Genomic DNA, 14,125 nt, shown 5'->3' on the forward strand with positions numbered 1-14,125 from the left:
TTTTCATGGAGGAGGATATGAGGGTAATCCTACAATAAGGAGCAGTACATAGTGTGATACTGTATAACATTTTGTATAGCGCAGTATAAAAATATACTTATAGGAAAGCTTTACCAACAGGCAGTTACTGCGAATGGCGTATAGCGGGATAGCGTATAGCGGGATAGCGTATAGCGGGAGCTGCTACTAAATACCGTGCTGGGCGGTTCCAAGTAACTACCTGTTGGTACAGCTATCCTCTAAGGGCATTTCTGTGAAACCAGGCAATCCAAGGTTAATTCCCTTGATTGCCTGGTGTCACGGTAGCTTATGACAAGATATAATGAACACCAAATATCTGGGTTGAACTGAACGAGGCTTAGATATAATAAAATATATTTATTCCTTAAAAAGGTGAACACAGCAATATAGTACAATTAACAGACAAGAAGGTAACACTTACTTAGGGTGGGGGATGGAGAAGTATCAGCTAGCAATTCTCCAGCAATCCGGTGACATTCCAGGTGGAATCAGAAGCACAACTAAAAACTGTAGGGTTGACACAGTTTATATACCTGTGTAACCCTATTCTTAACATTGAATACAGACTATTGGTGAACAATTATCTGTATCCAATCCCTAACGTGGAGACACAGATTAAACCATGCCCCCAAGCTAGTTAGCCCATGTGTACTGGGACTCTATGGGTAGCCCCATAATTAAATCAGGGGCGACGACCAGTCTATCAAATGAAGTATCTGCATTGTTTGTAGGTGTAGACATAACACTTACAAACCACTCCAGTTTGATGATTCTCCACCCTCAGGTAACAATTAGAGTGGCAGAGTCTGTTGATTAGTACTTGATCTGTTGATTAGTACTTAGTGTAAACAATCAGGCAGTTAACTTTTGATCACAGTGCTTAGGCTCAATCAGCCGGCTGCCCTTCATAACCTATTAGCATAGCAGATGGAGTCTGCATTTTCAGGGCTGATCCAAAATACCATACATATACACTTTAATTTCTACACATATTAATAAGTTCCATTCTGGTGGGCTCAGTGGGTCGAAATTTGCCAGTTCTTAATGCCTACAGTGACTCCACATATTGGCCAAATATCAACTCTCTGCGACCTCCAGAACTGGAGATACAGAAATGCACTTTAAAACATCTTTAAAATACAGGATTATAATGAAACATGGGAACAGGGGAACATACATTTTCATGGCATGACAAGGTGTAAATCACCTTCCTGGACCGCAGTCCAGTTAACCCCTTGCCTCCCTGGTGAGGTCAGGGGGTGGCCATATGGGGTGCAACCCCTTTAATACCGGGCCAACCCCCTCTCCCTCTACACCTGGTTTCATACAAATGTATGCGCAAACGCCGCCAAGACTGCTCCTCCTCGGACACTTGCATTGATGCATCGATGGAGACGGGACAGAGTATGCACACTGCAGATTGCAGAGAGGGAACTTCCAGATATTGCGCTTTTTATTTCTTACTGATTTCATTTACTATGCGCTCTTTTTTTGTGTGATTGGGTTAGTGAAGTGCATGAACACCCTGGTAAGTACATTATATCTTAGTGGAGCGCATGGACACCAAAGTAAGTTCAGTAAATGTTAGTGGAGTGCTTCTACTGATAACTATGTGGGGTCACACACAGAAAGGACTAACAGTCACTCACATGTCTCATTGCACATACACTGCAAAGTGACAAAGACAGAAAGGACTTACAGTCCTTCCCATTGCAGAGTGACACAGACAGGATGGGTATTTATTTATTTGTAACCTTTTCTTTCACTGCAGGGTGACATACAGTACAGTATACATCCCTCCCTCTCTCTCTCTTTTTGTAGGATGATATTTCTGTGAAGCACAAGTACAATATATATCACTAACTGCAGAAGCCACCAAGTGGTGAAGCGCTTCCACAAGGACCAGAGAACATTCTTGGAGCATCTGACTAACTCACTAATGATGAACAAGGACAAGAAGCAGAAGATGACTGAGAGGATCTTGAATCTCACCCTGGAGATTATCTACCTGCTGACTGAAGAGGTGAGGGATGCTGAATAAAGTCATAATGACACCACTCATATCTCCTTCATTACAACAGAGACCTGCAGACTGTTAATATGGTAGGACTTATGAAGTATTGTCCAGGGACAGATTAAACACAAGAAAGCCCAGGAACAGACAAAATGTTTGGTTATATGGAGAGCCCAAGGCCACTTAATAACACGATTGGTCAACAGGAAAACACACTGTCAGATCGGGTCAGAAATGGATGTAGTTTGGCAGAAGTAGATGGACCCAGTAATTGGATGTACTTGGGTCCAGGAGGAGATATGTTTGTGCAGTGAGAGAAGCTGGGCCACTACCTATATTATACATACTTTATATTATAAATTGGATGTATTGTGTCTGCTACATTATTCTGTAATATCCACAGAATGTCAGAAGTCATGTAATAATTTATTGTTATTTCATAATACTGCACACATCCAAACACTACTGTATAGTTATATATACCATACTGCACACATCCACGCACACTACTGTATACTCATACTATACTGCACAAATGGACACATATGATTCATATATACCAGACAGCACACATACATACATCAACATACTTGCATGTACATCATACTGCTACACTCCTATCATACGGCATACATGCACACATATACTACAGTATACTTATATTTACCATGCAGCACAAAAACACACTACTGTATACTCATACCATACTGCATATTTTAACACTATTATTATTGATAGTATTGTTATCATTTATTTATAATGCGCCAACATATTCCTTAATGCTATACACGGGTTGAAGGACAAAAAACAATCAAATAACAAATATGCATTGTTACAGTAGGTGAGGACACTACAATCTATAAGGAAGGGTAAATGGAAATATAGGGTACAGGTGAATAGGATGGTTGGCCTATCCTACTGTATATTCATATATACCATACTGCACACATACACTACTGTATACTCGAATATACCATAATACACCTTCATGGTTTAAAGGAATATCCTCATAATTAGATATCAGGTACAGAAATTAAAGAAAAATCTGTGTTATCACATTCCTGACCTCCTCCCAGCAATGACTCATTCAATACATAATTATGGAACAATGGAATAAAGCAATCATCAAATGTACAACTTAATAAATATATTTATTGATTTAGGCTAAATGCCAGAAACATACAGAAGCAGCCAGTTGTATCTCCAACCTGCCACAGTACATGTGCTGGTGAAACATGGACCTGTAACGCCTGTATGCCCGCAGACCTAGCCAGTCCACAGTACTGAGGTGGATAGGGTTATAACACGCACCCACAGCAGTGAGGGCGTGCCCAGAGTGTGGTAGTGCGTTACCGGGCCTGTAGAAAGAAGGTTAAGGTACACTTGCAATGCCTTGGGATTCAGAGTTTGGATAGTGATGTCCGTGTGCCAGAGTCTAGGGCAATAGAGAGCATGATAGTGATGTCCATAAGCAGGGTTCAAGGGCAGGAGAGAGCAGGGTAATCCAGTACAAAGCAGAGTTCAAGCCAGGGAGATCCAGAGATAAGCAGGAGCAGGAACAAACGCTGAAAGACACAGGAGAGCCAAGCATAGGACTGCACACACAGGGGTCACGAGAAGCTATGCAGAGCAATGAGCTAGAGGACAGACAGGGGTTATAAAGGAGGGAACACCATTGGGAGAGAGAGGAGGAGTAGAGGGTGAAGTGAGAGGCTGCAGGGATAGGTGAGAAAGAGAGAGGGAGGAGACAGGTGAACCAGAGAGGGAGATAGCTTGTACAGCATGGGGGGTGGAGCTAGAGGTCTGGGGAAGTTTACAAGAGGAGCGTGTGCACGCGCCCTCTGTAAGGTTGGGGTGCGCGTGCACAGGCTGTGTCAGGAGGCGCGCAGAGCGCCGTGCTGCGGGGGCACCCGCCGAAGGAAGAGAGAGAACCGGAGGAGTGACTGCAGAAGGTAAAGGGACCAGAGGGGAGACAGAGGGAGGCCGCGAGCAGGGTGCACTGTGGAGGGGATCGGTGTTTGGGAACATGCGCGTGCCCTGCGGGGAATGCGCGCAGACGCTGGGAGCGCGTCAGGGGAGGCCGCCAAGGGACGGATGCGGGAAAAGGAAGGGAGAACAGAACGAGGGGGCAAGGAAGGGAGATCAGAGGCAGGGGGAAGCGCGGTGCCGGGGACACATGGAGAGGAAGGAATCCCCTGAACCGGCCCAGTATCCCACCCTTGAGGATCGATCTCCGGGCGATCCTGCCATGGTGAATTTCTGATGGAATTGCCGGAGGAGTTTGGGAGCATGGATGTGACATGATGGAATCCATGAACGCTCTTCTGGGCCATACCCCTTCTAATGGACGAGGAACTGTAGGTTATTTCTGGACCAACAGGAGTCAATTATGGAGTGAATTTCGTATTCTTGCTGTCCGTGAGTGGTCACCGGGTTGGGAAGTGAGAGCTCTGGATAAATGGTTTGAGTAGGGATACATGGAACACAGAAGGAATCCTCATGGTGGGAGGAAGTGCCAACCGGAATGCGACCGGATTGATCCTCTCTAATATCTTGAAGGGGCCCAAAAATCTCGGGGACAACTTGGAGACGGGGTCTTGAGCCTTATATTTTTTGAGGACAACCACACTCTGTCTCCGGGTTTGAACGAAGGGCCCGGTTGACGACGTCGATCTGCCTTTGTTTTTTGTCTTGTGATGGCAGTTTGTAGGGTCTTAAGGATCCTCTTCCAAGAATTCTGAAGGGTAGAAACATGAGAATCCGCTGCGGGAACGCCAGAAGGGAGGGAGGAGAGGGGAAGACTGCTAAGGTGGAAACCGAAATTAATGAAGAAAGGGGAGATTCATTTTTAAGAGAGTTGATAGCAAACTCAGCCCACGGTAACAGATCCACCCAGTTGTCTTGAGATTCGGAGACGAAACATCTGAGATACTGCTCTAAGGTCTGATTCATTCTTTCTGTCTAACCATTGGTCTGAGGGTGATATCCAGAAGAAAAAAGAAGGGGAATCCCAAGTCTCTGGGAAAACGCACGCCAGAACTTAGAGATGAATTAAGAACCTCTATCAGAAACAATCGAAATAGGAACACCGTGTAATCTGAAAATTTCCTTAGAAAAAATATCGGCCACAGTAGCAGAATTAGGAAGACCCTTGAGGGGAATAAAGTGTGAGTGTTTAGAAAATCCGTTTACAACAACAACAATGGTATTCATTCCTTTAGAATTGGGAAGTTCGACAATGAAATCCATAGAGATGTGTTTCCAAGGTTGCTCCGGAATGGGAAGAGGCATGAGAAGGCCCGAATGTTTGTGATGGGCAGATTTGCTCTGGGCACATACCAGACAAGTACTGGTGAAATCAAAAATGTCCTTGTTCATCTTAGGCCACCAAAAGGTCCGTTTAATAAGATCCGCTGTCCTCTTGAAGCCTGGATGACCGGCCGATCTAGAAGAATGTCCCCAAAGTAAGATTTTGTGGCAAAATCGTGGAGCTGCGTATAAACGACCCTCTGGTACCCTGAATCTCCTGGGAATGTGAACCTGGGCTTTGTTGATTTCATCCAACACATCAAAATTATTGGCAGAGTGTAGGAGGACATGTGCAGAGGTACACAATGGAGACTGTTTGTAAGGTGAAATTATAACAAGGCTTTATTGCGCCTGTCGCTTAAAACAGCAAAAATCAACATAAGTGAAATAGTGAGCCAAACAAAGAAAACCTATCTCTGCTTTGGAGACTATCTACACATATAGCTCAGCCCTCTCTGACTGGGTTGGTTAGCTAGGCTCTTTACCAGCCCCAAATATATAGCATGAAATAAGCAGAAATAGAAAGTCTCATAAATGAAAGTCTTATTTGTTTCTTGTGGTTTGGAGGGAAAATCTTCTCTGTCCCTGGTTCAGCTCCCTTTTCCTCATGGTGTGTCAGCATTCAGGTTTAGAAGTTTCCCCTGTGTCTTGAAAGCAGCTCTGCTGTTTCTCCTGGCAGGGCTCAAGACAAGTGTCTCCAAGTTCAGCTCAGGTGTGTGCTAAGGAGTCACTTCCTGTCTCAAAAGACAGGCTTTTCTAAGCAATCAGGCAGGTGGTGTTAGTTAATTGCCTACCAGCAGTTAACCACCACACTGCTGGATTAGAGGCTCATTTGTGAACAGGGATAAGTCCCCTGTTACATACCTCCCATGTTTGTGGGAAGCTCGGGCTTACCACGGCCAAAGCCCATCCTTCCACTCTCATTCGAGATCTTTCTGTGACTTGAATGAGAGTGGATGGAGGAAGAGAACCCTCTGTCCCGCTGGGATTGGAACCCTTTCTCCAGTTTATTTTTGTCTCCTCCCGAAGGTGCTTGAGATCAGCACTCCTCAGTCGCTCGAGGAGGACTTTTTCCAAGTAAAGTCTTTTTACAGAGTGCGTGGTCATGAGATTTCTGTTGCGTCGGGCACTCCTCTTTTTGTAGACAAACAGTATGGCAACAGTTGTAGAGCAGTTAGGACTAGCCCGTAGAGTTTTCTGCTTTTGAAGCGGTCTTTCTGCACCTCCTCCACACAACGGAGGTTCAGCTTCTTTGGGACTGAGTTGCACCTCCACCGCCCTTTCCAGAGAACATCCTATCTTTTCAGCTTCCTCAGCTAAGGATTCTTCTGGCTTTGATTCTGCACTCCTACCTCTGTTTGTTGCCTGTTGGGCAGCTGTAGGTTTGGCTAGTGCTTTCTTAGGTGGCTCAAACTTCGTAATCTTGTTTTGAAGGTGCGTGGAGTCCCCAACTCTCACTGTACCCTTGTCCTCACGGGCATTAGTTACTGTGGGATACTGGTGCTTGGGCAGAGCCAATACCTTTTTTCGTATTGGAGGAATCTGTAAGTTACTGGTCTGCAGAGTCTCAACCTGTTTGAGTGCGTCTTGCAAGTCTCTTCTCAGGGAATTTATCTGCGTACTTTGCTTTCTCTGAGCTTGCTTCCACATTTTTATTGCATTGTGAAGCACTATGAACTTCTTTGCTTGGGCCACAGTTACTTGTTTTAGTTTCTGGACCTTCTTATGCTCCCTTTTGGGCCGGGTCACCTGGGTTCTAAGCTTGGCCTCTAGCGATGCTTTGGTGACGCTCAGGGTAGCCTTCAGTTTCTCATGCTGCTTTGCGGGGACATACTGGGTAATCAGACGTTCCTGCAGCACTTGAATTTCTTTAACAGCCTGCAGCTTTTCTTCCTGCAGCGTTTGCTGCTTCTCCTCAGCATACTGGAGGTGTGTACGCAGACCTTGCAGTTGGTTCTGCAGTCGGTGCTCTGCTTCAAACTTTTCCTTGACTTCGTCTGTCAACTGAAAATTTTCTTCTTTCAGTTTTAAGTTTTCCCTTTTTAATCTTGAATTTTCTCCTTTTTCAGTCTCTGTATTATTCAGCAGAGAAGGGGAAGGCTCTGTGGTCCATCCGCTCCAAAAAAGGTAAGAACTCACCAGCAGAGAAGTTAAAAATGCTATTTTATTAAACTACATAAAAAACAAAAAACAGACAGCACACAAAAAAACTCTCCCACGCGTTTCACGCCTACTATGGCGCTTTTTCAAGTGGGAGAGTTTTTTTGTGTGCGGTCTGTTTTTTGTTTTTTTATGTAGTTTAATAAAATAGCATTTTTAACTTCTCTGTTGGTGAGTTCTTACCTTTTTTTGGAGCGGATGAACCACCGATCCTTCCCCTTCTCTGCTATCATGTGAGAGGATCAGCGTTCACCACCGGATGCAGATGCAGCTGCAGACACAGAGGGAGACGCTTCTCTAACAGCGTCTGGACTGGAGCTGGAAAGAGGGAGAGCAGAGTGGTGATCCCTTGTGAGTCGCGTGGACTCCACACCGGGCATGATTTGGCCAGGTCTAGGGAGACTGAGTGAGTATCTCATTGTCCCCAATGTATTAGCCCTCTCTTGCTTAACCCTTCACTAAGCGTTTGGTTATTATCATCCCAGTCTTTCAACCCCTATTCCCGGTGTCAACTCCATTTATCATTGATTTTGCCCTGCCTGGCATCACTCACCTACACTCTTGGAGCTTCTACACGGTTGTTGTTTCCTAGTTTCTGTATTATTCAGGGCCTCTTTGCAGTCCTCCTTCCATTTACGCACATCTGCTTTGAGAATGACAATCTCCTGGCGTGAGACTTCCTTCTCTAGGTTGAGGGTCTGAAGCTCCTTCTGAGAGACTTTGAGATCTGTATCACGATTGACAATAGTTTCTTTAGCAATGTCCAGCTCCTCAGTGAGACTGTGTAGTTCCTTTCTGGAAACTTCCAGGTCTGTGCGGCAGCTGTTGGTCTCATGATGTGAGGCATCCAGTGCTCTGCGGAGTGTCTGAACCTCTTTCTGAGATACGTCCACCTCTATCTGGACACTGTTGACCACCTGTTGTGAGGCATTCAGCTCTATGCGAAGAGTGTGAACCTCTTGCTGGAAGACTGTCATCTGCTTCAGTGCCTCCTCATACTTCCGCTTTAGCGTAGCCACCATTTTATCAGATTGGCTCTGCTTTTCATCCATGACGGAAATAGTAGCATTTGCAGTATCTAGCTCAGTCTTGAGATCGTCCAATTCTGTCCTGGCTAAAGAGTAAATTGTGAGCACATCTTTTTGTAGCCTCGCGTTATTTTTCTGTAGCTCTGTGTAACCATCTTCCTTTTGTTTCAATTGTTCACGGAGCATTTCACAGTCATGCCTGGCATTTTTCAGGGCATCTTCAGGGCTGGTCAAGGGATCGTCACTCACTGGTTTCGGCTCCACTTCCCTGGGATGGTTTGTTGAGGGTTCCTCACTGTTGGCACCGGACAGATACTTCTTTGGGGTACACGACTTCTGCCTTGGGCCCTCTGGATATTCGGTTAACCGCGGGACGAATTCTCCATTTTCTCTAGGCTGCAGGGCAACTCGGTCCCCCTTTTCCTCCACAGGATCTGCGGACGTGTTTGTTCCTTCCACGGTAAGTGAAGAACCGCTTTTTTTTTCTTTTTCTGCTTTTTTTGTTTTGGATGACTCCGTCCCATCCGGAATACTGGGGTCTCCTTCTTTATTTGATACTTTAGCAGCTTCATTATATACGTGATCTGCTGCTCCCGCTCTTTCTCTTGTCGACCATATTCGTCATCATAGAGGGTGGTCTTTTCTGTTCAGGCACCCCCACCATTCTTGGGGTGTTTTGTGGATGTGACTCGGTTCGGGTTCCCCGTAAGAGATGTCTTCCTCTTTATTGGACTGGAAGGTCCACTCTTCCGTGGGGTAGGGTTCATTACAGGAACGCTGCATCTTGTCCTCCATTTTTAGGCTAACAGGTGTAATTTTCTTCCTGACCTCAGGAGGCGCTATTGCAGCTGTTGCCACTGTATTTGCTAGAACCCCCAATTGTGGTAGTCCTACAGGTGGGCATATTTTGCTTGTAGAGGTCGTAGCTCTCACAGGCATCTCTGTAGACTTTTCTTTCTTGGGTAAGTTTTACAATATCAGCAGTACTGTGCATGCATTTTCTCTTATCAGGTATACAAGATGTGCGGTTGCTAGGTAAAAACGTCTATTTGCTTTACACCATTTACTTGCTAGGTGTAATCTCTCATTAGGTATGCTGAATGTGTAGTTGCTAGGTAAAAACTTCTGTTTGCTTTACACCATTTACTTGCTAGGTGCAATCCCTCCGCTTCAGCAACAGAATTTGGTTTTCTGCTTGAGTTCAGTAATTTTTAGTCTCATCTTTGGGTTTTATGGCATTCACACTTCACACTTTGGGTGTCTGTTTTGCTCCCAAGATATATATAGGCAGACTTTATTACTTGCAGAAAAAAAACCATTCTTTGCAGTGGAATATTTCTTTCACTCCCGCCAGGGTGACTCAACACTCAGCAATTGGCTTTGGAATACCTTTTACACAGTTCAGCAATCCCTTTTTCCCCTGTAGGGCAATTTTACACTCAGCATTTGTTTGCTAAAAATTCCCCTGCTTCATCACAGTCTTGTATCAATTTTCACACTTTTCTGCATATACTCCATTCACAGCTGGTAGCCCTATGCGGTGTGGCAACCTTTATTTGCAAAATCAGTACCGCTCGGGGGTCACCATCTGTATTCACTGCTTCAGCGAAACTTTTGAAAACAACAAACACCTATCCCTTTTTAAGGGCTGACTCACTTCTTGAACCCTGACTATGGCTGGACCTATTTCCATGACCATATTACACTTTGTGATAGGCAAATAAGGTTTAGCTGCTTCAGCAGTCTCTCTCCTCTTGGGATTGGGGAAAAGAGTCCATCTGTGGTTTTGTAGGTTTCAGTGCAGTGTAAGTTTCCTGCCTGGGTGTATATCCCTTTAATTCTGATCTCTGCTGCAGGTGAATCTTTGTTTTTGTTGCTCAGGTTTTTTTGCAAGACTGTATGCAGGCATAAGCACAAAAAAAATTCCACAGGCAATCTCCAGCCCTTTAAACTTCAAAGGCCCCTCTCATCCCACTTCTAACACCATATGTAGGAGGACATGTGCAGAGGTACACATTGGAGACTGTTTGTAAGGTGAAATTATAACAAGGCTTTATTGTGCCTGTCGCTTAAAACAGCAAAAATCAACATAAGTGAAATAGTGAGCCAAACAAAGAAAACCTATCTCTGCTTTGGAGGCTATCTACACATATAGCTCAGCCCTCTCTGACTGGGTTGGTTAGCTAGGCTCTTTACCAGCCCCAAATATATAGCATGAAATAAGCAGATATAGAAAGTCTCATAAATGAAAGTCTTATCTGTTTCTTGTGGTTTGGAGGGAAAATCTTCTCTGTCCCTGGTTCAGCTCCCTTTTACTCAGGGTGTGTCAGCATTCAGGTTTAGAAGTTTCCCCTGTGTCTTGAAAGCAGCTCTGCTGTTTCTCCTGGCAGGGCTCAAGACAAGTGTCTCCAAGTTCAGCTCAGGTGTGTGCTAAGGAGTCACTTCCTGTCTCAAAAGACAGGCTTTTCTAAGAAATCAGGCAGGTGGTGTTAGTTAATTGCCTACCCGCAGTTAACCACCACACTGCTGGATTAGAGGGACATTTGTGAACAGGGATAAGTCCCCTGTTACACAGAGATTATGCATTTGGCGGGAAGAATAGGTTCCGTGGACTCATTGGATTCGTTCTCCGTGGCGAACTGGCGAGGGAGAGCGTCTGCTTTGATATTTTTGGTACCCGTAATATAAGAAATGGTATAGTTGAAACGGGAAAAAAAAATAGACCAATGAGCCTGACGAGATTCTAATCGTCGAGCCCCCTCGATATACAGTAATTTGTTGTGATCGGCGAGGATGGCAATAGGCTCCTTGGTGCCTTCGAGAAGATGCCTCCACTCCTGAAGAGCCAATTTAATGGCCAATAGCTCACGATTCCCAACATCATAATTTCTCTCGGCAGACGAGAATTTCCAAGAAAAAAACCACAGGGATGGAGTTTCTCTTGGGGAGAGGATCTCTGAGAGAGTACTGCACCCACATCCGAGGCGTCAACTTCTAACGTGAAGGGAAGTGAGGTATCAGGATGTCGTAGAATGGGTGCAGAGACGAAGGCTTTTTTGAGAAACTCGAAGGCGTCAATTACTTCGGGAGACCAAGACGTGGGGTCGGCACCTTTTTTGGTCAAGGCAGTGATGGGGAGAGCAATGGAAGAAAAATGACGGATGAATTTCCTGTAATAATTGGCAAAGCCGAGGAAACGCTGCACGGCCTTGAGAGAAATTGGCAGCGGCCAGTCGAGAACAGACTTCAATTTCTCTGGGTCCATAGAAAAACCTTGGTTAGAGATAATATAGCCTAAGAAGGCAGTAGACGTCTGGTGGAACAAACACTTCTCCATCTTGGCGTATAGGCGATTAGCACGGAGCCTAGAAAGCACCAATTTGGTATGGTGAATGTGCTCATCTAAGTTTTTAGAAAAAATGATAATGTCATCCAAGTATACGATAACAAATTTTCCCAATACATCCCGGAAGATGTCGTTCATGAACTCTTTGAAAATGGCAGGAGCATTGCATAACCCAAAGGGCATCACTAGATACTCATAATGTCCAGATCGCGTATTAAACACGGTTTTCCATTCGTCCCCTTCCCTTATACGAATGAGATTATAGGCCCCTCTTAAATCGAGCTTGGAGAAGATAGAGGCTCCTGGGGGCGATCGAAAGGTTCAGAGATTAGGGGAAGGGGATAACGATTTTTAACCGTGATTTTGTTGAGTCTGCGAAAATCGAACCAGGGTCTTAGCGATCCATCCTTTTTCTTCACGAAGAAGAAGCCTGCCCCAGCGGGGGAGGTAGAATTGCGGATGAATCCTTTCTCCAAATTTTCTTGGATGTAAGACGTCATAGCCTCAGTTTCAGGAACGGATAAGGGGTATGATTTCGACTTCGGGAGGATGGTTCCTGGAATTAAATCAATAGGACAGTCGTAGGGACGATGGGGAGGCAGTACTTCAGCCTGTAGTTTGTTGAACACATCCAGGAACTCATGATACACGGTCGGAAGAATCGACAGATTGGAAGGAAAAGAATCCAAACCGGTGAGCACAGCAGCAGGAGGAGAAGTAGAGACTGGCTCAGCTGAGGAAGGCCACTGGATAGGTAAGGCGCCGGTCCAATCAATGCGCGGATTGTGGAGTTGCAGCCAAGGCAATCCTAAAATAACCTGAACGGTAGGAGAATGGAAGATATCAAAAACTATTACCTCCTTATGACCGTCGGCCAAGGTCAAAGTAAGAGGAATGGACTCCCAGATGATGAAGGCTGGCTGAAGCGGGCGACCATCAATAGCCTCAAGGCCAATGGGTGCTTTTCTCTTGACCAGAGGGATTTGGTTCTCAGAGGTGAAGTTATGATCCAAGAAGGTACCGCCAGATCCAGAGTCAATGAAAGCTTTTACTTCGAATAGGAGGTCAGGGCCCGCCAGCGTTACAGGAAGGTAGGAGAATGGAAGATATCAAAAACTATTACCTCCTTATGACCGTCGGCCAAGGTCAAAGTAAGAGGAATGGACTCGCTGATGATGAAGGCTGGCTGAAGCGGGCGACCATCAATAGCCTCAAGGCCAATGGGTGCTTTTCTCTTGACCAGAGTGATTTGGTTCTCAGAGGGAAGGTATGATCCAAGAAGTTACCGCCAGATCCAGAGTCAATGAAAGCTTTTACTTCAAATAGGAGGTCAGGGCCCGCCAGCGTTACAGGAAGCATGAATTTCTTTGAGATCCTTAGGGAGAGAGGGGCAAGAAGAGATAGTACCCAGTAGAAGCCCCTCTATCTTTACTGGGTGTTCCCGTTTCCCGGCTTCAGGGAACAGTTCTGGAGCCGAAGTTCTGATGAACCACAGTAGAAACAGAGTCCCTTTTGACGACGTCGCATTCTCTCCGCAGCCTGAGGTTGTTGGCTACCGATTTGCATCGGTTCTGGGGCATCCAATGCCAGGGAGGGCGAAGAGGATGACCTGTGAGAGACAACCAGGGAAGAAAGAGAACGGGAACAGTGTCGCTCATGACGTCGTTCCTAGGTGCGTTGGTCTATTCGTATGCTGAGAGTAATAAATTCCTCCAGGGAGGAAGGCCGGGCGTGAGTGGCGAGATCATCCTTCAAGGTGTCAGAGAGTATTTGCCAGTATGCGGCGGCAAGTGCCTCATCATTCCATTGAGTCTCCACGGCGAGGGTACGGAATTCGATCGCGTATTTGGCAGCAGATCTTCGAGCCTGTGAGATATGAAATAGAGAAAAAGCATCCGTCTCCCGGCGTGCGGGAGTGTCAAACACTTGCTGGAATTCACGCCTAAACTTAGGGTAATCTTGGGTTAATTCAGTCTTATGTTCCCAGAGGGCAGAGGCCCAAGTGAGGGCGTCGCTGGTGAGTAAGGCGTTAATGTCAGCCACCTTAGAACGGCTGTTGGAAACTGAGAGGGAGAAATTTCGAATTGCACCTCACATTGAATTTAGAAATCCGCGGCAAGCGAGAGGGTCCCCATCATACCGGTTGGGAGGTGGAATACGTGGTCCAGCATTGCCATATGTCATAGAGACAGGGGGTGACGGAGCCACTGGGGTTTCCTGGATAGACAGATTAGCAAATTGCTGTGA

General features: G+C 45.6%; 1 protein-coding gene across 1 annotated transcript in view; it reads left to right on the forward strand.

Annotated features, from left to right (window-relative positions):
- The window catches only part of LOC142463898 (uncharacterized), a 95,743-nt gene that overhangs the window by 17,408 nt on the left and 64,210 nt on the right, over nt 1–14,125 (forward strand). The window contains 1 exon segment of the mRNA XM_075566731.1: nt 1,843–2,044. Coding sequence (XP_075422846.1) covers nt 1,961–2,044 — 84 coding nt within the window. The 5' untranslated portion in view covers nt 1,843–1,960.

Source organism: Ascaphus truei, chromosome 12 (genome assembly GCF_040206685.1).
Source record: "Ascaphus truei isolate aAscTru1 chromosome 12, aAscTru1.hap1, whole genome shotgun sequence".
Lineage (NCBI taxonomy): Eukaryota > Metazoa > Chordata > Amphibia > Anura > Ascaphidae > Ascaphus > Ascaphus truei.